General features: G+C 37.2%; 3 protein-coding genes across 9 annotated transcripts in view; 1 reads left to right on the top strand and 2 right to left on the bottom strand.

Moving 5' to 3' along the window:
• Positions 1–864: 864 nt before the first annotated feature.
• Positions 865–3986, bottom strand: LOC109045184 (3'-5' exoribonuclease 1-like). The gene is made up of 7 exons (XM_042778924.1): positions 3630–3986; positions 2620–2780; positions 2323–2539; positions 1981–2064; positions 1682–1791; positions 1485–1599; positions 865–1284 (listed from the first exon to the last, which is right to left on the bottom strand). The coding sequence occupies exons 1-7, from the start codon at positions 3711–3713 to the stop codon at positions 1042–1044; spliced, it is 1014 nt and encodes a 337-aa protein (XP_042634858.1). The 5' UTR covers positions 3714–3986; the 3' UTR covers positions 865–1041.
• Positions 3987–4454: 468 nt separating this feature from the next.
• On the bottom strand, positions 4455–8429 carry LOC109045185 (protein phosphatase 1 regulatory subunit 3B-like). Of its 2 annotated transcripts, none has more exons than XM_019063033.2 (2): positions 8187–8429; positions 4455–6324 (listed from the first exon to the last, which is right to left on the bottom strand). In XM_019063033.2, the coding sequence occupies exon 2, from the start codon at positions 6291–6293 to the stop codon at positions 5412–5414; it is 882 nt and encodes a 293-aa protein (XP_018918578.1). In that variant the 5' UTR covers positions 6294–6324; positions 8187–8429; the 3' UTR covers positions 4455–5411. The 2 variants fall into 2 exon arrangements, with proteins under 2 accessions (XP_018918578.1, XP_018918577.1); XM_019063032.2 differs by lacking the exon at positions 8187–8429 and adding an exon at positions 7813–8104.
• A 3386-nt stretch (positions 8430–11815) lies between these two features.
• The window catches only part of LOC109067302 (poly [ADP-ribose] polymerase tankyrase-1-like), an 83180-nt gene continuing 70161 nt past the window's right edge, over positions 11816–24834 (top strand). For 2 of the 6 annotated variants that reach the window (XM_042778926.1, XM_042778927.1), the window contains exons 1-3: positions 11817–12333; positions 13529–13753; positions 24436–24531. In XM_042778926.1, coding sequence (XP_042634860.1) covers positions 11883–12333; positions 13529–13753; positions 24436–24531 — 772 coding nt within the window. In that variant the 5' untranslated portion in view covers positions 11817–11882. Of the gene's footprint in view, positions 12334–13528; positions 13754–24435; positions 24532–24834 lie in introns of all 6 variants that reach the window. The other 4 variants (XM_042778930.1, XM_042778931.1, XM_042778928.1 and 1 more) reach the window with 3 other exon arrangements.

Here is a 24834-nt window from a genome sequence, read left to right on the forward strand (position 1 = left end):
CGCCAGCGACGCAACGCTCGCATAAACAAAAGCTTTGATTGGTCAGCTGGGTGGTGACGAAGGACGCGTCGCGTACTAACGACGTTATTAATAATATTGAAAGCCTTCGTTTAGTGGCGTCGCGTGCAGTGAGGATGGGATGTTCAAATGTTTTCGTTTCGGTTTTACTAACAGTAAATAACATCATGTTTATAAGACCGTTCGCCACAAAATGTAAATAATAACTTGCTTCTAAAACATCACGAGATACAGCTGGATCCTGTTTGCCTAAGATATGAAACTAAGGGACTCTTTGTACAAGCAAACTGGAAAAAAATACAAAATAAATATTAGATAAGGGAAACACAAACCAAATGCATGCGAATAAGCCCGCCTGTCTCCTTATTTGTGCTGTCGGCTTTGTGTTGTTTACAATTATTTACAGAGAAGTGTTATTTGACGCCATCTACCGGACATGATGCGCAGCTGCATTACTTTTACTAAACTAATATGTATCTAATCAGAACAGGAATATTATTAGAAAGTAAGAGAAATTACATAATTGCATGCACTGATAAAACATTTTAAAACAACATCAGTACTTAAGAATGATTGTGATAAGTTCATTCTTAATTGTCTATCTGTTAACGCATGGCCTTGGAAAAAAAAAAGATATGGTGGCCAGAACCAGAATGAACTTTGTGTTTACAAATCTTGTTGCATAACCAAAACACATCTAAACTTTGCATAAACTATTAAGGTGCAAAGTACCCGAGTACATAAGAGTAACTAACAAAAATGTAGTACACTTGAAAATCAGATCTTAAGCAAATAGGAATACATAAAAAATATATCTCTTATTAAAATAATGTTGTACAGCACGCATCATAAAAAATGTTTATTGACCACTGAAAACAAAATTGAGTTTTTAATTGGATGTGCAACATGCATTACACAATGAGACACATGAATTACACAATCTCATTCACAATGAGACAGGTTTTCACATTTGTCCACATTAAGCAATGTTATTTTTGGGAAAGAGTCTTTCAACTGTTCATTTTAGTTTCTTTTCTTGGGGTTTTGAGGTGCTGGGGCTCCTTCTATAGGGGCAGAGATAGGCACGCTCCGTGGTTCTCCTGAATGCAAGCACTCATTCACCCGCAGCTGACAGCCGTCCTTCAGCATGTGAATGGCAATTCTGGCAATGTTGTGGGAGTCATCTAGACCACAGTGTGGACGTCCATCATACTGCATACCAAGATTCTCCAGCATGCAGATTAGTTTTGTCTGAGTACGAGGAACCTGAAAGAAACCAGCATGAGACTCATGAAAATCTCAGAATTGTTTCAAATGTAAAAATCCAAAGCCAACTACTTATTTAAAACATCAGATACTCAGCTTTAAAGTATCCTGATTTACATCCAATTACACATTTTTTCATTCAGATTTTTCTTTCTGTGACTTTGTAAGGAATCATAAGGAAATTTAACATGAAAACAAACTTTATAAAAGTTTCCATAAGACTTTCTGATATTGATCCATTTTCTGGCAAACGGTGGGAATCTGATGCAACTCAGTTTGCACTGGGTATGAAGAAATTTTCCCATGTCCCATGACCTACACAGACAAGATAGTGAGCTGTACAGTGTATTTTGTTCTGCATATTAAATTTCATTAGTCATGCTTAAAATATCCTTACCCATCTGTTAAAAATGTATACGTGTATTTTGTACCAAGTTCTTTTTCCTGTAGCCAGGAAACTGCTCGCTTTAGAACCTGATGGAATGTTTCCGCCTCATCCACCACTTTCTAGAAAAAAAGTGAAGAATCAAATTAGAGTCTGAGCAACTGCTTTCAATTCAATTTTAGACTAAAACATTTAACTATGTAGATGGCACATAAAATACAGCCTCTGATATGATGATGATGATATTATGACTGATATTGACCCATCTTAAATGTTTTTTTTAAATTCAGTAAGCAGTTCATAAACCTTGCCTGTGTGATTCCGGTAAGTTTTACACAAAACTCAGAAAGCTGCGGGTTCAGTACTGGCTTCACATACTCCTGAAATGAGTCTACCTGTAATGATAGAAATGGGATTACAAACCAAATAAGAATTTTAAAAAGTGTTATGTGTTAGGATTAAAATAACTTCATGGGCTTAACCATCACTGTGGCTTTGTGGAAATCTATTATGATTCATTTTGGCTCAAGATAAAATCATTTTTCACAACTAGCAGACCAATCCTAAAAGTTTACTAAATACACTGCATGGTATCATGTTTGCCTGGCAAGAATCAAGCACACACGTGCCAGACCGTTCCCTCACCAACTCACAATCTCCAAGGTGTGTGTGTCGATCAACACCATGGGAAACTCAATGATTTCATGCAGGTAGTCAGGTGGGTTATTCTCTTCACATGTTGCTTCATAATCCACAACACAGATGTAGTCAAAATATACAGCACTGTTCCCATTTGCAGCAGCTGAATGCATCAGTTTTTGCCTTTTGTAGTAACTTTTTAGGCGCTTCTTCAGGACATCCTTAACTCCCCTGAAAAGAAATGAATTGTATGAGTAAATTTGGAGTAAATGGCAGATAAAACAAATGTAAAATATAAAAACTCTGAGTACCGCGTGTCAAGCTTCAGCTCAGCACATTTTGCACACAGCTCATCTCTGTTCATTCGGTTGATGGCGCCGTTTTCCATCGCGATCTCTTTATATACCGGATCACTGAAATCTCCCTGTTTTGGTGATGAAGGCCCCTGCTTCTCATTGTTTTCACAGGAAGTCTAAATGTTATAAAAAAAAATTTAAACATTATTTAATCTTAAAAATGAATTTTTTTCTCACAAATATAAGCTTATCAATTCACAACACAATCAGAACAGATTTGGGAAATTTAGCATTATATTCTTTGCAATGAATGGGTGCCGTCTCCAAACAGCTGATAAAAACATCACAATAACCCACACAACTCCAGTTTGCCCAGAAACGACAGCCTGAAGTTAAAAACATCTTAATGATGAATTTGTTTCTTACAAATAGCAGCTTTTCACTTCACAAGACATTAAATCATAGACTGGAGTCGTGTGAATTACTTGTGGATTTTTGTGTTTGAATTCTTATTCTGATGGCACCCATTCACTGCAGAGAATCCGTTGGTGAGCAACAAGAAACAAACTCGTATATTCGATGACCTGAGGGTTAATACATTTTTTAGCAGATTTACATTTTGGGTGAACTATTCCTCAACAGTTAAAAGCAACTAATACATATTTCTGCTAAATATGAGTTAAAACAGCACCTAACATAAGCTGAAACTCTGAAATTTTACACAGCAATCATATGTGGGAGAAACATTACGTCACAACTTGTTAAAAATCACACAACAATGTTACTAATTAATGACAACATTTTTAACTAATTTAGTAATTTACCAAAAAAGTATTTGACCAGTACTATAAATTATGGTGATTTAAACCCCCCCAAAAATAGAATCAAATATTAGGAATGCATAAAAAAAAAGAATGGCTGCCTTTCAATACTTAGCCAGAGCAATACTCATAAACATTACCTTCAGTAATATTATGTGTTACCGACAGTCACTAAAACGAGACTGTCAGTGTTTAGACACTCACATCAGCGCAGCACTGCTCCTCTTCGTGCTCCTCAGACGCTGAAGTCTTATTTGCAGGTTGACTGCTCTTCTTCTGTGACTCCATCAGTTTTGACTCACATCTGGTTTCGCGCGTTCACGCTAAGTGTCTCTTACGTAACCCGCTCCTGGCGAATTATTACAACCTTGAATGATTGTCTATATATCTCAAGTTTCTTTTTTTAAACAATGTACTTAAAATTAGCCCCTGTGTGCAAAGAATTAAACTCCTGATTAGCTACAGCTTCTTTAACGCGAGCCAACCCTGTCCCTAACGTTTCTTCTTTTTTTTGGTCAACAGCCGTTCACATTACCGCCACCTTCTGACGTTTCAACGTCCACAGGAAGTCGTCATTGAAAGGTCGAACAATTGTAGAATAAAAGCCCAGTACAATTAATTAATTTATTTACGTACTTATTTTTATTACAAAAGTTAATTTATGGTTTACGATGTTTACGTACTCGTTATTAAATAAAAATTAAACTCCCTTTAGGTAATTCCAAAATAAACATCTTCTCAAAGTGCGTAATTTGTGTGTAACATTCTCCTATCTGAGATTAATGTGCAGAGACAACTAAGTCAAAAAGTATTAACACTGGCAATATTATATATATATATATACATATATATATATATATATATATATATATATATATTCATCCTTCTACTTTTACAGAGAAGATAAGTCAGATAAAGGCATCCAAACATGACAAATTGAAACATTTAAACACTATAGGTCATGATAAAATGTCTTACCAATACTTTATGTCATCCTTCTACTTCTACAGAGAGGGTAAGTCAGATAAGTATTTTTTGCTCCAATACTTTATTTGAAATTTTCAGTGACTATAAACATTTAAAACATTGCATTAAAATGCAAATAAAGAACATACCTAATACCATTGAGATAACTTTTTTTACAACGTCTTTAAAGTGGTTCTGGCAAACCTGTATTCAAACTCAAACAATGCTATTTAAAATGGGTGACAAGAAATTAAACAACAAATTAAAGTGCATAAATTACCTCGAACAAATGATACACATTACATATTAACTTGTATCACAAACATCATAATCCTGCTGTGCAGTCAATCATAGTGAGAATCAGTCATAGTCAATTAAAATACAGAAATGTAAATACTTTTAGAGTTTTACATTAAAAATGAGCTGTTCAGCAAAGAACAAAAACATGAAAATTCTCATACATATATCCAGTACAACTCTGGTCTCACATCTTTTGGGAAAAACACTTTTTGGGTCATTCTGTCTTTGCTCTTAACAAGGTTTTTCAGATCAAAACCATTTGTTGTTCTCAAGAAAGAAGTTCATTTCAACTGAAATTATATGATCATGATTTACAGTTTAGCATATACTGGCCTGCAGATTTACTTACACTTAATTAACACTGTATCATTTTATAAAGGTCCACGCAAACCCAAAATCAACCTCGAGAACTTTCACAACCCTGCACAGAAACTAGCATTAATGCATTAGACAGGCACTGGAAAATAAACAAATTTACCCTCATAATTACATTCGTATAGCACCATGAACAGTATTTTTAAAAACGTAACATCATATTGCACAATATAATCCAATATTATTGACAATAAACATCTCAAGTGTCCATATGGCTTCTCAGTCCAACTGCTCCTTGTTCAAAGAACAGCGTCAAAGTTGCTGTGTTTTTTTTTTTTTAAAGAGGCATTCATCACAATGTCTGATGGATATGTGAGCAGGATAAACTGCCCCAAAAGCAGATTCTCAGTAATACGGACCAATGTCTTCATATCCAGCATAGCTTGGCCAATTGGGAAAGATTCCACGAGAACATCTGGGGCTGCCGTATCGGTCGAAATGAAGGTCCCAATCGCACACACCATATCGCTGATGGTCACCGTTCAAGTCATTTGAATTCTTCTTCAGTGCTGATTGAACGATTCTGTAATTCTGTCCTTGGTTGTTATCCCAGAACATCACGCCATTGACGTCATAGCAAATGGCAAACTCGATGCGTTCATGTGGAGGCACCTGATCAGGTAAAGTAGCTTCGAATGAAAAGGTATCACGGTTTGAGCCGGTGTAAGTGTCCTTTACGTACTGGCATTCTATGTCTGTGTGACTTTTCCAAGTGTCAAACGTAATGCGAAGCTTAACGGACTTCTCAAAGGAAAGGTTTTTGACTTTAACCGTGCCCGCTATAGATTTTTCCTTAAGCATGCAGTGTTCGAGGCAGATGTTTTCATTTTCTACACGTTGACGAAACTTTAAGTAATCTGCAGACGGCTGGTCAAAGTCGAGGGTTAACCTGTCCTTCCCTTCTGGCAGTGTCAATGAAGAGCTAAAAAACGGCACGATGTTGGTTGGGACATCAATGGGATCATCGAATTCAGAAAAGATCTTCACCATCGTCAGGGCGAGGCCCTTGTGATCGGCAAAAGATACTTGTTTTTTGGCCCTGCCAGGTTTTGCCAAGGGTGCGCTGGCCACATTCGACTCTGACTGCTCCCTAGGAGAGCCAAAACTAAGTTTGGTACTTTGAAACTGCTGTAGACATGGCCGCAAGGGCCTGCTGTATTTAGACACCCTTGGGTTCAGGAACTCTTCATTTGTCAGGTAAATCGGCATGGCGAGTTCAATCGGCATGGTGGATTCGTTGGGACAGCAGCCACGTGCACTGAAAATGCAGAAATGTGTTTTAATAACCACATTAATACAGTGAGAAAGGTCTGGGAATGTTGGTTGAAAGCAAAGAATTTTTCCAATATATGACTAATTCAAATTTCACACTTGTACTTTAATTAAACAAAGCATAAAATCCTTAACATATAGTCTGTATACAATAATTAACTCATTACGCACAGCAAACTGGGCTTAATATAGACTCAGAATCAAGTAATTAAACATTACGCAAAAGATTGCAGCAAGTCAAACAAGTTTATCTTAGCTGGAGGCTGGAGTGGGGATATGGAGCAGCAAATTATGGAGAACCAAAGAGACTGAACTTCAAAGATATTAAGCACCCTCTAGTGTTCATAAATTGTAAAACATTTAACTCAATTTTTTTAAAAGACAAAGAACTTGATTATTTAAAGAAAAACCTAACAGTCACTAAAAAGGGAAATTTTGTTTAGAAAAGACCTTAATTTTCAGACTGCCGAGTACTGTAACACAGGGTGAGCTGTAACACTAACAGTTTAACCCAGGGATCTTAAACTCGGTTCCTGTAGGGCCACAGCACTGCAGAGTTTAGTTCCAGCTCTAATTAAACGCACCTGAACGAGCAAACCAATGTCTTTTCAAGTTATCCATGCTAAATTTATCTAAAACCCTGATCAAACTCACCTACCTGTGGTTTTCTAGTGATCCTGAAGACCTTTATTAGCTTATTCAGGAGTGTTTGATCAGGGCTGAAGCTAAACTATGCAGGCCCTTGGCCCTCCAGGGCAAGATCTGAGCAACTCTGGAGTAGATGATGCAAGACTTTTTAATAATTATTGGTTTATAGAAAAATAATAATAACATATAACAGCTCATCTACAAGTGTTTCATCTACATGCAAATCTGCTAGAAATATCATGGCTGAGAAGATAGAGAGGGTTGACACTGTTTTACAGGGTACTTCTATAGGTCCCATATATAGATTGTAGCATACAGGCCTGTATTTGCCACAATAATTACAATAACTAACCCATACACAGGTATGTTTTTAGACTCGAGAGTTTATCTATTTCTGCATTTGTTCTGTATTTCTTTCTAAATTCCCATTCGATGTTAAACTATTTAAATATCTTTTAACACTACATTAAACTCATGCACACAATTTAAAACATCTAGCAGTGGGTTTGGTTTTAACAACACTCTTTGTAATTTTACGTTATTCTACACAATGTAAAAATAAGCAATACGTTTCAAAACAACTTTAATTTGTAGAAGGGAAATATGGAAATATAATTTCAAAAACTCAGAGACAAATACTGTTTAAAAATAATCGTGTTACAATACTCATCTACTAGCTTGTATACATATATAGTCAGCAACAAGGAAACATAGTTCCGGTCTGTCTAAGTAAAGCGAAAGATAGATTTTCTTTAGATTAAACCAGAAAATGGTGAGTTAAAATAACAGGCAATGGCAATCAGCTTTAGAATCAAATGTTTCGCACCTGTTGGAGCTCATTTGCAGTTGCAAATTTCGCCCTGGTCCAACATACCATCACGTTATATACCACACTGCTGCCTCTATTTCTGATCAAACCCTTCCCTCTTAATCGTTGATTATTTTATTTTTATAAATCCCAACCTTATACAAGATTGCTTTCCTTTTCCATATATCTATTAAAAGCTTTAAGCCTAATATCATCTGTCGCTCTGCATCATGCTCTTCCTGGTTTGAAGCCGTTTCCTTGGGCACGACTGTTTAATAAAAGTTTCCTCCCTCCCTTAGATTAAAAAAAAGAAACCCTGCGTGTTTGAACACTCAATCAACTCGTGTGCACTTTAAATTGATCGTAAAATGAGGGCATACGTGAATGCATACCTGTGTTACGGCATTTGAACTGGCTCAAACTTCTTCAGCAAGCCCAGTGTTTTTTGTTAATGAATGCAGCTTCAGCTCACTAGAGTAAAATACGCTCGTGCTGATGTGCGTCCGGCCACTCCGGCGGCATGTGCAAGCCTCCTAGCTGTACCGGCCGGCCCCAAAATTACATTTTTGCCGAAGATCAGACCGTGTTCACGTGAACTACCTCTTTGGACCAATCATTGCATGCTACAGGGGCATGCATTCACCCATGGCGATCAATGGCATGTCACGTGACTCTTAGGACTGGGGGTCAGTAGGTCATGTCTGGAGGTCCCACTGTGTTTTAAAAATATCCAACACTTTTTCTCCCATAAACATAAACTCACTAACTTCTGCATGCTTTCACATTGACCAGTGTGTGTGTGTAAATGCCAATTTCTATCACAAAACACAAAAATACACATAAACAAAAATTTCCCTTTTTTTCTGTTCAGTGCAGCTGTGTTAAATTTTGTACATTGAAGCTGAAAATGCAAAAGAAAGTTGATAAGCATTGTTGTCTCTGGAACAGGCGCTCATGACACCCATGGTTGTTGTCTAGTTGTTTCTTGTTACCTTTTATCACTTTTTTTTTTCAATTCTATAACTATAAGTTTATATTTCACTTTTTCTCACAATTCTGAGGAAAAAATTAGGCAAACTGCATAATATAAATTCAGAATATAAATTGCAATTGCGAGAAAAAAGTCAGAAATGTAAGATAAAAAGTGTCAATTGCCTTTTTTATTTTTAAACATTTATATAAATTTTAATGTATACATTTCAATTAAGATTGTTCCTTAGCGTTTAATATTTTTATATGTGTTTGACTATAATGGGATTGGGATGGGATTATATCACATAAAAATCAAACACAAAAGCCTGAATACTAAATTGCACAAATGTACAAAATATTAAAAGTATTTTTAAATACTATTATACTATATATTATATTATAATACTATTTAATTATTAAGAGTTTTTATTTTAATTATTTTATTTTCATTTCAATTTCAACTCAAAAAAGTTTTAAAAAGGCATGTTTTTTTTTGTTTTTTTTATAATGAACAAATAAATTGTATTTTATATTTGATTAAAATCCAAGCTCAAAGAAGCATTCATCATAGGAGTCAGAATTATACTCAGTTTCAGTGTGGAGTCTTTGGGAGACTGCGGTATACCTGATCCTACTGCTGCCACAAGTGATGCACAGATGGTGTGGAAAATCCATGGATAAATCCAGATACAGGAAACCCAACACTGGAACATAATAGAGCCAAAAAAACAGCCACAATCAGCAGAAAAAGAGAAGCTGTTTTAGGCGCATGATTTGTGAAATAGTAAACTAAAACAGACTGTAGAGAAGGTTATCAGCAGAACAGCTGTTCAGGCTTGTTCATTCTGAATCAGTAAGAACACTGCATATAAGGTGACAAGAAGAGGTCAAATGGAGTCATGCTGACACTGATTTGATTGATAATAATTGGAAGTATTGTGCTTGAAAAAGTATTTTCAGACAGGTTTACATCACTGGATGCTTATATGACAGCTGATATGACACCTATGCAGGCACATCAGTATATATCTAGTGGCAGCAGGGGTCATTTAAATTAAAAATTAAACATAAGTTTCAAAATAGCAAATTCTCTGGGTAGGTACTTTTACTGGATAAGTTATTATTTCACAACTGTTAAAAAGCATGCTCTGTGTATGAATAGTAGTATGAAAGCAGTTGATGTACTACATTCATCATGTTGACATTGTCATTTGACCTACCAGTGTAAGTTGCATCACTGCCTTTCACAAATCCACTCCTGTGGCCTTATGGGATTAAAAAGTGTCTATTATTGGATGTGGACTTAAAGGGATAGTTTACCCAAAAATGAAAATGTGATGTTTATCTGCTTACCCCCAGGGCATCCAAGATGTAGGTGACTTTGTTTCTTCAATAGAACACAAACAAAGATTTTTAACTCAAACAGTTGCAGTCTGTCAGTCATATAATGTAAGTGGATGGGAATCATGGTTTGAGAGTCAAAAAAACATACACAAACAAAACCAAATTAAACTCTGCGGCTTGTGATGATACATTGATGTGTAAAGACACAAAACGATCAGTCTGCAAGAAACTGAAAATATTTATATAGTTTTTTACCACTGATTTTCATTTGATAAACATCAAATTTTTATTTTTTGGTGAACTATCCTTTTAGGAATCTCACCAGAAGAAGAAGGTCATCTGGGTACTTTTTGCCTACTTTTTTATGAATACTGTGAATTTGGGTATACTACTCTTTTCACATACTGATTTTCACATACAGTAGGGAGGAAGTATACATATTCGGATGTTGCTATGTATTTGTTCCTTTATTTTTCGAAACCCTAAACTTTCTGATTATTTTCAGGTTTAAATTAGATTTTGAAACTCAGATTTTCAATTTGGTCTTTTGGACCATGATGTGGATATAGATATTTTGACAATATATTACACTTTAGTACTCTTGAACATGAGGAGAAAATCAAATAGCTTTGTAAACAGTAACGTTGGACTGTCGGTGAGATAAGAGTTCCATGATTCTCACACAAATATTGTTATAATATAACAGGCATCAAACAAGCAGAACCTTATACTCAAGCACAAAAACTGTGAACGTTCATCCTGGGCTCATCCTTCAGCTTGAGCAACCAAATATTTCCAAACAGCTGAGAAAAAAGAACTCTGATCCCAGAAGGTCATCACTTTCACTAGCCTAATACGAGTTAAAACAGATGGTTACAGAGCGGGAATTTGCAGTTTTGTTTTGTCAATATTGGATCAGTGATGGCTGAGTTGCCCAATGAGGGTCTAGGGAATAAGTAACAAGGTTTATTATAAACAGCTGCTAATACATCCAAGACTTTGAACCATGATTTTTAATTCGATATTGTAAACAGAAGTATGTTGATCTGATAAAGACACACGGTTTACGTGATTGACGAACCATACAACTATTGTATTCCTTCAGAATTCCTTTTTTGAATCACAGATCTTATTTTATACATAATTTAAAAAGACATTCTATATGAACTGACCCCTGCTGTAAATAATAATAATAATAATAATAATAAAATAATAATAATAATAATACAGATTAAGATGGTTTCTGATTTTAGCTGTTTTGGTTGATATCAGAGAACTGGTTTTAGAGGGGTTTAGGCACTTTTTAACCAGGTAGGCACTGGAAGACCAGCTCTAAGACCAGCAAACCAAGACTAGTTTAAATGTTTTTTTTTTTTCTTCTTCAGCAGAAACAAACCATCAACAATAATAGCAGGAATGTCTATTCATATGGTAAACTGTTATATGTAGGCAGATTTCCTTACATAACACTTTGCGGAAACACTTTTGCATTTGTTTATTATTTCTCTTAATTATATTCAGAACAAAATTCTGTCTGAATATTTATTTATTTATTTATTTTTGTTGATACCATGCCCCATGCCTGCCCTGGTTTTTGCTGGCGGAAACTGTTGTTACCATGGTAATAAGACACAGATAGCAAAAAAAAAAAAAAAAAAAAAAAAAAAAAAACTTGACCGTTTTGGTAATTTGCAAGCGGAAGTTTTACTCTGACACTTCCCGGAAGTTCTCCCCAACTGTTTTCGCTGCCAGAGGGGGATTTGAGTGCGAAAATGGCGACGTCTCGTCGCATTTCCCAGCACCACCAACAACAAAACTTATCCTCCCCACCAAGACCCGACCCCAGTCCCCTCACGCCTCCAGAATCACCCACAGACACCGGCGGCTCTGCGGCTGGTGGGGAGCCGGAAAGCATCGGGGATCCGGAGATCACTGCAGAAATCCCCACTCCGCTCCTCAGCAGCACCAGCAGCAGCAGCAGCAGCTCCAGCTCGAGCAGCAGTAGCTCGTCTACCACCGGCGGGGGCAGTAGTGCGGGCTCCACTCCCGACTCCGGTAGTGCCAGTCCTGGAGGCAGCGTCTGCGGGACGAGTGGGGCTTTCAGGGAGCTATTTGAGGCCTGCAGGAATGGGGACGTGTCTCGGGTGAAGAGGCTGGATTCGGTCAATGTAAACGCAAAGGACATGGCCGGGCGCAAGTCCACCCCGCTTCACTTCGCTGCAGGTAAATACAAATATATAAATGGTTGCGATCAATCTTGACCTGGAAAGCAGCCAGGTAGACGGTTTAAGTCGCTAAATAAACAGTAAGATGGGGTTAAAGGAAAGGGGGTCAAGGGGAATAAAGTAGAGTTTGGCCAAGTTGGGCAACAAGACAATCATACAACATCTAGTAGAAAGTTAACCACTCCGCGAGCTAAATCGGTCCGCTCGTGTTTGTTTTCGTTTGATGCGTTGCCGTAAGTGAATAAAGTTCAACATACAGGCTGAATGAACCGCAGTGCACCGGGAGATGATCGATAAAATTAATAAACGTCATAATAAAGTTACAGTTTGTCCTCGAATGTCCAAAATTCATGTTTACTTTGGTTCGCATTATTGTATGATAAACTGAAACCGGACCCTTTCACGTTCCTTGTGATCCTCCAGAGCTGCCAAAACACTAAACGCAAAACATAAATGTAGTATATGCTACAAAACTGTTTTCCAATTTAATAATAATAATAATAATAATGTTGAAATTTCTATATACATGTTCATTCTTCATTTTATACTCATCTAGTAATGCTCTTTGGAAATGCAGCCACTACAAAATTATTTTTAATAGCCCTTATCCAATAATCACAAATGGCTGGATATCTTCTTTAAAGATATCAAAATGAAATTTGTGGATGTTAGTCCACCTGTGGTTATTTAGAGGCTGTTTTTAAACAAATTAAGGAGCCATTTGATGTCCCGCCCCAGCTTCCGGTTGCAGTAGGAAATATGTCCACAGAGAAAGGAAAACTGTACTTGCCAAACATATATTATTTTAAATGTACACTGATACATTTCTTGTTGGAATAAGCATGCTACTGAAGGGTATTTGCCTCTTTAGGATGCTTATAATGCATGCATTATAATCAATAAAATTATTGAATGATCCTCCTTGTACACACATATTAATCGTCATTGTGGTCTATTGTGGGAAACCGGTTTATTTTCTTCTTCTTCATGTCCAAGTATTCTTAATCTGTAATCAAAACAAACCAAAATAAAGCATTTTCTGTTGAAACAGGTTCTCATATCATGACTAAAATCATAGATAAGATTTGAAAGTCAATGGAAAGAACAGCAGCACACGTGTAAAATGATTTTCTTGCTAGACGTGACTGATATGCATGTTTGTAAACTTGATAACTGACATTTTTGTCTCGCAGGTTTTGGAAGGAAAGACGTTGTGGAACATCTCCTGCAGACGGGGGCGAATGTGCACGCAAGAGACGATGGAGGTTTGATCCCGCTGCACAACGCCTGTTCCTTCGGTCACGCCGAGGTGGTCAACCTGTTGCTTTGTCAAGGAGCCGATCCCAATGCCAGAGACAACTGGAATTACACTCCGCTCCATGAAGCTGCCATCAAGGGCAAAATTGACGTATGCATTGGTAAGCCCTTCTTCTTCTGTCTCTTCTTCATCGATAACAATGGTATATCATCGGAAAACCTGAAACGTGTTTCTCGAGTTGAAAGTGTTGGTTTGGATTCGGATGGGGAACATTTCAGCTTTGTAGATTGAGGAGACGAATGGTACAATCTCGCCTTAGTGAATTCTGAAGATGTATGACTTTAATTTTTCCTGTTTTGCCTGAGGAACAGTTCTCGATATGGGTTAACCATGTGGTGTTCGTCTTGATTAGCCGCGGTGACTGGCGCTATTACACAGCTCTCAGTCATTAATCAGATCTTTACTGCTTGGTATTCATGAGAAATTTAACATTGCATCTGGGGTGAAGAGAGCTGATAATGTGGTGATGGAATGTCATTAAACATTTCAGTCCTCTGTTTCATGCATTACAATGGGAAGATCATGAAATAATCTGCTTGATGCGCATCCCAGTCTGTTTTTTACATAGCTAGGCTGCATCTGAGTTTGTTTCTAAAATGAAAAGGGTATTTTAAATTGTATTGTGGTTGTATTTACTTTTTTTTTTTTTGTTCAAAAAGAAAGTAGTCTGCTGCTCATAGCAATCTTAACCAGAGTGCCACTTGCTACATTTTTAGCATAATCCAATTAAATGGGAGAAAATTCCAATTTAAAAACTTTGAGATAAGAATTATCTGCACAATCTTAGGGAGAATTCAGAGGCCTGAGGACACGCATGTAATTTCACATCACTCAATCTGAAAAGATTGAAATAGATGTTCTCTGGCTTTTATCTTTGCACTTATTCATCAGAAAATTTATTTTGGAGAGCTTTAGACAGGCTGAGTCATTCCATGTACAAGTAGACCTCCCATTTTTATTTATCAGTCTAGAGTAGAGTAGTTCATGCTGGAAATAAAACTTCTGTCCTTGAGATATTTTTGATTCAGTATTGATCACGACATTCTGCAAGATAGAGGGAAGTTAGTTCAAATTGTAGATTTATGCTGATGCACCTAAAGCAATAGAGGTTTGTTTTTTGTTGTTGCCCATTGCTTTAAAGCATACCAGGCAACTTCTGTTCATTGTGTCGTTTGTTGCCGTCATCTCTGGTTGACGCCCTAATTGTTCATAATCCTCAGGCTTGGTTGGTTTTTTAATAGAGCCAGTAACTAAAAGACCAAAAGAAGCATGTAGCTTTACCAGGATGTTTGCACATGCCTCAACCAGAAGGTGTGTTTAGATTCAAACAGGACATACAGTGATTATTTTTTTTTAATGTAAACATGCAGATGGACATTGTTGTTTACGTGTCACTATTTTTTCAGCATTTTGTGCATGAGCACCATGTTTTAAAAACATGTATTAGTTCCACTTTTTATTTGTAACCATTAATAGCTAAAGAGGTTTTGCACATATATATGTGTGTGTGTGTGTGTGTGTGTGTGTGTGTGTGTGTTGGAGGAGGGTTGGAACAAAACTCTGCAGAGGTCCAGCCCTCCAGGAATTGTTTTTATAATGATCACTTCCATGCGCCAAACTTGTTACAACTTAACCACTGGTTTCTAGTTATGTCCACTTTTGGAAGACCCAACAAAGTAGCTTCGCTTTCAACTACGAAACACACAGCGTCTCTGCGACATGTCGGCAGCGGCAACAGCTAGAATAAAAGTGATGCCTTCTTTCTTTGCGTGAACATTTGGGCGGCGTTATGCAAATCTTCCCACATCGTGACATAGACATGTGGGGGCGTGTTAGAACGAGCCGTTTTAGGTAGGCATGGTTGACTCTTATCTTTTATAAAGAATATCTCTTTGGATTTGAGACTTTGCAACTTTACAGATCTTTTTTATGCACCAAGAGCTTGTTACACTCCAAAGATAAAGGAAATATTGAAATCGCATCATATGACCCCTTTAATCCATAATTGTAGATGTCCTGGGAACTAAGGGTAACTTAAACTGAGTACAAATTGTCTTTTTTAACTTGAGAACTATATACAGTCTCAAAGAATTGTTTATTACACAGAATCTGTGCCAATATCATGGCTCGTAATTATGGCAGCATCACTTGGCCATTGAGTGCAATTTGGGCTCCTCCTAAATGTTGTCATATGTTTTGCTCACATCCAGTCTTTTTATCTTCATTAGTAACATGCAATTAGATGGTGGTGTTAAATTTTTTCTTTAGCTCCTTGCATTCCTTATCATGTAGACAACTGGTTAAGTAAAACTATGAATATGCAATATATTGCATATATTTAGCAAAATGCTTCTCTTTTTATTTATTTTTCTTGCTGACTAGTGAGCTTATGGACACTGAATGGTTATTCTGAGATAAATGTACAGGTCCTTCTCAAAAAATTTGCATATTGTGAAAAAGTTCATTATTTTCCATAATGTAATGATAAAAATTAAACTTTCATATATTTTAGATTCATTGCACACCAACTGAAATATTTCAGGTCTTTTATTGTTTTAATACTGATGATTTTGGCATATAGCTCATGAAAACCCAAAATCTCAAAACATTAGCATATCATGAAAAGGTTCTCTAAACGAGCTATTAACCTAATCATCTGAATCAACTAATTAACTCTAAACACCTAAAAAAGATTCCTGAGGCTTTTAAAAACTCCCAGCCTGGTTCATTACTCAAAACCGCAATCATGGGTAAGACTGCCGACCTGACTGCTGTCCAGAAGGCCATCATTGACACCCTCAAGCGAGAGGGTAAGACACAGAAAGAAATTTCTGAACGAATAGGCTGTTCCCAGAGTGCTGTATCAAGGCACCTCAGTGGGAAGTCTGTGGGAAGGAAAAAGTGTGGCAAAAACCGCTGCACAACGAGAAGAGGTGACCGGACCCTGAGGAAGATTGTGGAGAAGGACCGATTCCAGACCTTGGGGGACCTGCGGAAGCAGTGGACTGAGTCTGGAGTAGAAACATCCAGAGCCACCGTGCACAGGCGTGTGCTTTTGAACCAGAAACAGCGGCAGAAGCGCCTGACCTGGGCTACAGAGAAGCAGCACTGGACTGTTGCTCAGTGGTCCAAAGTAAAATTTTGCATGTCATTCGGAAATCAAGGTGCCAGAGTCTGGAGGAAGACTGGGGAGAAGGAAATGCCAAAATGCCTGAAGTCCAGTGTCAAGTACCCACAGTCAGTGATGGTCTGGGGTGCCATGTCAGCTGCTGGTGTTGGTCCACTGTGTTTTATCAAGGGCAGGGTCAATGCAGCTAGCTATCAGGAGATTTTGGAGCACTTCATGCTTCCATCTGCTGAAAAGCTTTATGGAGATGAAGATTTCGTTTTTCAGCACGACCTGGCACCTGCTCACAGTGCCAAAACCACTGGTAAATGGTTTACTGACCATGGTATTACTGTGCTCAATTGGCCTGCCAACTCTCCTGACCTGAACCCCATAGAGAATCTGTGGGATATTGTGAAGAGAAAGTTGAGAGACGCAAGACCCAACACTCTGGATGAGCTTAAGGCCGCTATCGAAGCATCCTGGGCCTCCATAACACCTCAGCAGTGCCACAGGCTGATTGCCTCCATGCCACGCCGCATTGAAGCAGTCATTTCTGCAAAAGGATTCCCGACCATGTATTGAGTGCATAACTGAACATAATTATTTGAAGGTTGACTTTTTTTGTATTAAAAACACTTTTCTTTTATTGGTCGGATGAAATATGCTAATTTTTTGAGATAGGAATTTTGGGTTTTCATGAGCCGTATGCCAAAATCATCAGTATTAAAACAAATAAAAGACCTGAAATATTTCAGTTGGTGTGCAATAAATCCAAAATATATGAAAGTTTAATTTTTATCATTACATTATGGAAAATAATGAACTTTTTCACAATATGCTCATTTTTTGAGAAGGACCTGTATTGTTGCATGGCATTGTTTCCAAGCTTTACACGTTTTCCACAGTTTCAGTAAGCTGTACTGTATCTTATAATATAACTTTTGATGTCTGTTCATGTTTATTTTGACAGTTAGGATGGGTTCATGTGCCACCTGAACTAATGCGCTAAAGCGATCATAAAAAAAAAAAAAAAAAAAATTCTTTCAAGATTCATGGCAGTTTTTTCGTTTTGAGTTTATATCCTGACCACTAGATGGCAATCTTCATCTCTGAACTTAAACAGTGACAGGAAGTTAAGGATGCATGATAAATATCGGCACGATATTAATGCGCATCTCGTCAGTAAAACCGGTTCTGTAATCAGCGGTAAATCTTTACACGTGCGTGCTTTCACGTGGAGCAGCATTTACTACACAGAGCCATTGTTCACTGACAAGCTGCGCAAAACCACAATCATATTTCTTTAATCACTTTATCATCCATTCATATAAGGTTTTGAGAATGTTTTGTTTTCTTTAGAAATCCTGCAAGCACTTTATTTTTCATTGATATTAAGCAGATGTAATTATTTTGTACAGATCAAAATGTTATGAAATTGTATGTTAAAATTGTAAAATTAAATCTTTTGTAAAATACATACTATACTTTTAACTAAAGGATCCTGCAAGCACTTAAATTTTCCCCCCTTGACTTGTATTGCGCAAAAAGTGGTTCAATTACGTTGAATGTTACAGGGACTGATTATTGCAAATGCAGATCCCACTGTGTTCTGGTTAAATAATTTTTATTTATCTATTTCTTTATGACAGCTTTCCTAAAAATATATCCTATTTCTATATATATCCTATATATATAAATATCCCAATATATTGCCTTGCTTACAGTATCACAATGTATCGCAACATATTGTATCGTGATACGTATCGTATCGGCTGATTCTTGCGGAAACACAGCATTAATGCTACATTTATGTTTGAATTTCATTATGAATTTGGCAGAATTTTAAAGCTGATACTTTCTTTATTATAAAGTAAAGGAGCACAAAGCTTATTGCAATTGCATCAAAAATGCGCATCGTCTGTTTATTACGTCAATATAACAAAAGTTTTGATCGTAAAACAAGCAGGAAAAAAGGCATTACATGCAAATTTTTAAGTCATAACATTTACATTTATATGGTCGCCATCAGTGGCGATCTCAGCAAAAATATTACTCGCAAATTAATATTTTTGGTCGCAAATGCAACAGTTTTAGTTGCAGTCTGGAGTCCTGTAGCCTATATTTATAAACCAAGTACAGTTACAGTACCTTAATTTATGCCAAATTTGTTCTTTTTCCAAATCCAAAAGCATTACTCACTACTAGTCGACAAAGATGATAAACAATAAACAGCACTAGGATATTTTTTCACTTAAGAAGCTTTTTCCCCTTTTATCTTCATTCTTTTGGCACCCAACAAGTGTTGTCACCTTTGCCCTTTGTTCATGATGAATAAATAATTAGCATCCCCTCTGCTAATTAGGATTGCTGCTGGTCTCCACTCATTAATTTCTCTGCCCATCAGCCTAAAGCTGCAAGGGGGCAGCTTGAAATTAGAGGTCAGGTCGTCATTCCTTACCTCAAAGATGGATGACGATAATGGTGACTGAATGTTTTCATTTTTATTTCTACCTCTCCACCTTGTTCCTGACTTTTTAACCAGATGATCAAGTGTCATCTCCCCACATTCATAGCCTTGAGCTGTTGCCATCCACTCTTATTTTCCAATGTGGCTAACCATTATTGCGCATGCAAGGGATGAAATTAAAAATCAATAAATCGATTAATCACAAACGTCTCCAGCGCACACCTTCAATCCCGGATAATATGTGTATGTGCCCGTCTGTGTGTTTGCAAGCCCTGCGAGTCAATTCTTCCATTCCCTTCTGGGTTTATCAAATTGCTAATGATTTCACTTGGCACTAATAGCCATTTTCACCATTGTCTAAGTATGTCGAGAAATTTAATGAACGCCAGCTTGCAGAGATGGCTGTGTCTGATATATGCGTGTTTGCAAGACTCTCTGAACGCTGTCTGAACAGCAGGGATTTGTACATGGTTATGCATTAACCCAAGCACCCATGTACTCTCTAAAGCTCTCAGTGTTTGGTCGTAATTACCTTACTCTGCTCATCACACTCCTACCACCAATTACTGTGCATGTGGCGGCCGTTGTTTATTCAGAAGGTCTTTATGACCAACTGTAGGTCTCGGCACCTGTTTTACAGCAATCGGTTCTGGGGTTCTTTCATTTGTATTCTGTGCACACATTTTCATGTTTATTTCAGGGTCAGTGACATATAAGATTGTACATGATAAAGAAAGGAACAAAATAAATCTATTATAAATGTAGTTTAAAACACGTATATCATGTTCTATGAATGTACTTTGTTTTATATGGTTTTGAAAAACTGTTCTGCTGTTTTCAGTTTATTGAAAAGTCATTTGACGGTCATGTAAAAAGTAATAACATTGTTTACACATGTTGAATAAATGTGAGTTTTCACATCTTAATCATAATTTTTTTAAAATGCATTTTCCAGGGTCAATGAGAAATAAGGCTGTCTATAATAAGGAAAGAAAGAAAATGTAAACGGTCCATTTAAAATACATGTACCACGCTGAGAGTATACACATCCTAAACATTAAAAAATGTAAAAAAAAAAAAAAAAAAAAAATTAAGTTATTAAGTTATTATTATTATTATTATTATTATTATTATTATTATTATTCTTTTAATTAAATTTTTTTCAGATATCATGAATTGTTAATTCAAAAATATGTTTTTTTGTATTTTATGATGCCAAATTTACACTGGCACAGAAGTGCTTCTGAAGTGCCATTTAAGTGTCTTTGGACAGACTGTTTAATGCTCCTCAGAGGTGGCTTAAATGCATTTATACAGCAATTACAATGATATACTTTGATACAAGGGGCTGAGGTGGGTCTGAGCAGGCATAATTTAGTCTGGCTTTGATGCAGCATTGCGTCTTTTACACTGAATTTTGAGCAGGCACAGAACAGCCTTAACTTGGCTTTGTAAAGGTACCGGTTTCCATTGCAACAAGGCTCTTTTCTTTGTTATAATATCAGAACTGTTGTATCACACTGACATTTATGCTCCCTAAAAAAGTATCAAAAAAAAAATTAATACACAAATTAAACCAATGCAATGTATTTTTGAATAAATAAGTAGATCTAGACAAAAAATAAATAAATAAAAAAAAGCTTTGTCAGCATTTTTTGACACTTCAGCATGTATAAGCATGCAGACAATCTACTGTAGATGCGTCTCATAGGGAGGGGGACCACCTGGAGTGCGGAGGTTACAATGATGTCCCCTCGAAGCCTGTCGCCTGATGGATCGGCAAGCTGTCATAAGCATGCCAACGAATTTTAATCACCCCATTGCTGTCATGCTTCCAACAATTCCAAACCTCTGTGCCTACCCACCCCACGGCAGCCCACCGCTCATGTGCTTTCATGACACCAGTGTAAGCAAATGTGGTCTCTGTGGGGCCTTTAGTGCATATTAATTTGACTGAGAGGGTTGATGGTAGCTGTATCTTCCCACTTAACTAAACTGTTTTCCTCAGCCTGTGTTTTTCCGCATCAAACCCCGAATCCTCCCTTGATGCAGTGGTGTATTTCACTCGGGTTTAATGCTTGTCAAAACTGTGTTTTTGTGATGAGAAATGGATGACCTATGAGTCACTGGCATAGCAGTAGCATCACAATCATACTCACGCAACGCAAGATTGCTCTCCTTTTTTTAGGTACATACTTCTTTGCCAGGATTTACGAACAAATCCAAACAAAACACTTTTTTTCTTTCCCTCAGGCTTTAAAGATTTAACAGTAGTGTTTTGAGAACAGCTTTCTTGTAAAGCTTATGCTTTGTTGTATTAGCCTGTCCCAACATGATGGTCAACTACACTCTTTCAAAAAACTCTTTTAAAAATGTTTTTGAAAGAAGTCTATTAAAATAATTATAAATTTATAATTTTATAATTATTAAAAAACTCTTTTCTATTTTAATATAATTTAAAATGTAATTAGTTCCTGTGATGGCAAAGCTGAATTTTCAGCAGCCATTACTCCAGTCTTCAGTGTCACATGGTGCTTTAATATGCCGATTTGGTGCATAAGAAACATTTCTTATTATTATCAGTGTTATTAAAAAACTTTATTGCTTAATATATTTGTGGATTTATATAATAAAATGTTGTATTTAGGATGTCAACTTAATCGAGATCGATTAATTGTCGATAAGAGATGCAATCGTTAAGGCTGTCGAGGGTCGGTTAACCGCTGAATTTTTGGGCTGCAGCATTCGCAGATCACGTGCGAGTGTCCTGTGGAGTGACAGCAGTAAAAGCAACTCATTTTCATTCACAATGTCTTTCAACGTGATTCGTTAACAGTAGCCTACATTAAAATGAAACAACATAACTAAAAGCATATGTTTGCTTGCACACATAAAAGGCTATCCTAAGCATATTTTGCAGGGCTGGCCTCAGGACGAAAGGCTTTATATTTAACTTGTTAATTCGTTCCTACAACAATTTGTCAATTGTCATGCCGGAATTTTTTCCTTAAATAACCCATTTAATTTCCCCTTCCCATTTTACCACAGTAAGAGATGCGAAAACAGTGATTAAAATTGAAAGATAAAAAATTAACCTGCGAAATTAGAGGGTTAGACTGTGAAGATTTAGGAAAAAATAAACAAGGTCTATTGTTATTGAATTTGTTGAAATTCGTGACTAACCGGAACAAAGCCGCGTAAATTTATTTTCCTCTAAAACAAAGATTTTATTTGTCATAATCAGAGCTGGATTCAAAACATGCGATTTAATAGGCGCTGTGTGCTCACTAAACGGTGACGCCATCGTCACAAAGTTTCTGCATGGACCGTAACTAGGCACAGTTTCTCAAGCCCTGGGACAAATTATGATGCTTTAAGGAAAATGTTATATAAGTAATAGGCCCACATTAACAATTTTTTTTTTTAAAAAGGCTTTTAAATAGTTAAGATATAGGATTTAAACAGGCGCTCCATAAGTTCACGGAAAAAAAGGGATAGCAAGCATGTCTGTTTGTTTGCCTTCTGAGGGCATTGTGTGTGCGCATTTTCATTTTTTATTTTTATTTTTTTGTCAGCCAGCTGTTTCGATCGCGCCACAGCCTGCAGCACGCTGCACACGTATATTCATAGCGATTCAAACTTACATCGCAGTCTGTTCATTCAAATTATCAAGTGCTCATATGAAGAGGATGATCTTTTCCGTCTAAATGCGTATTTAACATTATTAATATTTAATATTCAAATACATTGCAAATATGGAAACATTTGGATTTGTGCCGATGATTACATGAGAAAATAACCTCCAAATAAATCTAGCCAAAGCCGCTCGATCGCTCGTCCTCGTCTGCATTTCATATTATAGCACTATATGCCGGATTTTTAAAACAAAATAGGCCTAGCGGAATGCAAAAAATAAAATTCATTTATTTGTTTATATATTTATTCTTTAGCATAATTTTTCTTTCAGCAAGACGTCAATTTGTGAGGTCAACTATTGTATGATATTATTTCATTTATTTGTTTATATATTTAGCAGCGGTACTTTAAATAGCAAAAATGGAAATTTGTCCTTCATTTACAACCCCCGTGTCGTCCCAAACCTGTATGATTTTATTTAATTGAATACAAAAAAACAAAAAGAAATTTTTAATAAACACCAAAATGGAAAAATCATCAATATTCACAAAAACAGGTGAACAAAAAAAAATTATGCATTTTTTGTGTGTGTTTCGCAGAAGAAAGTAATACAGGTTTGGATTGACATGATTCAAGGTGATTTAAATGATGACAGAATTTTCATGTTTAGGTGAACTCTTTAAGATGATAAATTTAATCTCTTTTTAAGGTAATGGTAATGGAGGAAAGCAAAAATGAGTATTGTGTAAAAGAAATGCTTCCATTTACATTGAATTGTCCCTGCACATATAAATTGAAAATTAGGTCCAGGTGATCCCAAAATCAGCCTAATTATGCAAGTCTTCCAGAAGACGAATAAATAGACAAGTTGATTTTGAAACCATGTAGTTTTGCACATCACTAGTCCAAAGCTCCTGGATGCTCCCAAAGATCTGAAGCATGGAGATGCTCATTTTTAAGAAGGATTAATTTTAGTTCCTCTCTGATGCCACAGATCTGTGTGATGAATTGTAGTGAGCGAGAGATGTGTGGAAGTGTTAGTGAGGAGGGTAGTGATATGGACAGGGTGGGTAGAGGAAGGGGACGCATACATTAGCCTGTGTATACGCGTGCATTGTTGTACACAGAGAGAGAGAGAGAGAGAGAGAGAGAGAGAGGTGAGGATTGGAGACAGTTGATAGACGCTGCTTGCTCTAGGTGCTCTGTGTTGCTTGGGTCTCAGTAGCAGAGCGCCAGCCAACGGCTCTCTCCAGCTCTGTTCCTTTCTCTCAAGGGGCTGTGGAGAGGATCTTAAAACATGCTTTGATCTTCCTCTCTCATACCCAAGTTCCCGTCACATACCCGGAGTCGGACTCTTTCTCAGTAACATGGGCTTTTTCCCCCCGTCTCACTGCAGTGTGTGTTTTTCCGTGCGGGCTGTTTTCGCTGCTGCTCCTGGCGCGCTGGTGCGCGATGTGTGTTTATGTCTGCACCATGCCGAGGCAAGCGCTCCCAGTCAGCGGTGCGAACGGCCCCAGCAGCAGCCTCTGCCTGCCTGAGTTACGATACTGCTTGTGTTTCCCCTGCACAGTTCTGCTCCAGCACAACGCCGATCCCAACATCCGCAACACCGACGGCAAGTCTGCCCTGGACCTGGCTGACCCGTCCGCTAAAGCTGTTCTCACCGGTGAGTGCTGCAACCTCATCTTCTGCTTTTCTTTCTTTTCTCAGTGTTGTTGTCTTTGATCGTATGCAGTTGTTCCTGTCTGATTCTACATCTGCACAGCTTTGAAATGGAGCAGCATTATTATGCATCTGTATCTCCACATTAGATGTGTTTGCGTGAAGTGAGACTGTTGTTGTCCTTGAGCGCTCCTCTGCCTGCGTGCTCTCTCTGTAGTAGGGATGGGCTACTATATTGAATATCCAGGATGTATTCATGATCATTTTAAAATAAAGATACATTGTGAGGATTTTAACGCACTGTGTT

The sequence above is a fragment of the Cyprinus carpio genome, chromosome A21, assembly GCF_018340385.1.
Source record: "Cyprinus carpio isolate SPL01 chromosome A21, ASM1834038v1, whole genome shotgun sequence".
Taxonomy (NCBI): Eukaryota; Metazoa; Chordata; class Actinopteri; order Cypriniformes; family Cyprinidae; genus Cyprinus; species Cyprinus carpio.

Coding starts and splice junctions, on each gene's coding strand:
- LOC109045184 (XM_042778924.1), bottom strand. CDS start 3,713: ATGGAGTCACAGAAGAAGAGCAGTCAACCTGCAAATAAGACTTCAGCG. Junction 1,792..1,980: donor AACTTACCGGAATCACACAG/GCAAGGTTTATG, acceptor CTTTTTTTCTAG/AAAGTGGTGGATGAGGCGGA. Junction 1,600..1,681: donor TATACATTTTTAACAGATGG/GTAAGGATATTT, acceptor TTGTCTGTGTAG/GTCATGGGACATGGGAAAAT.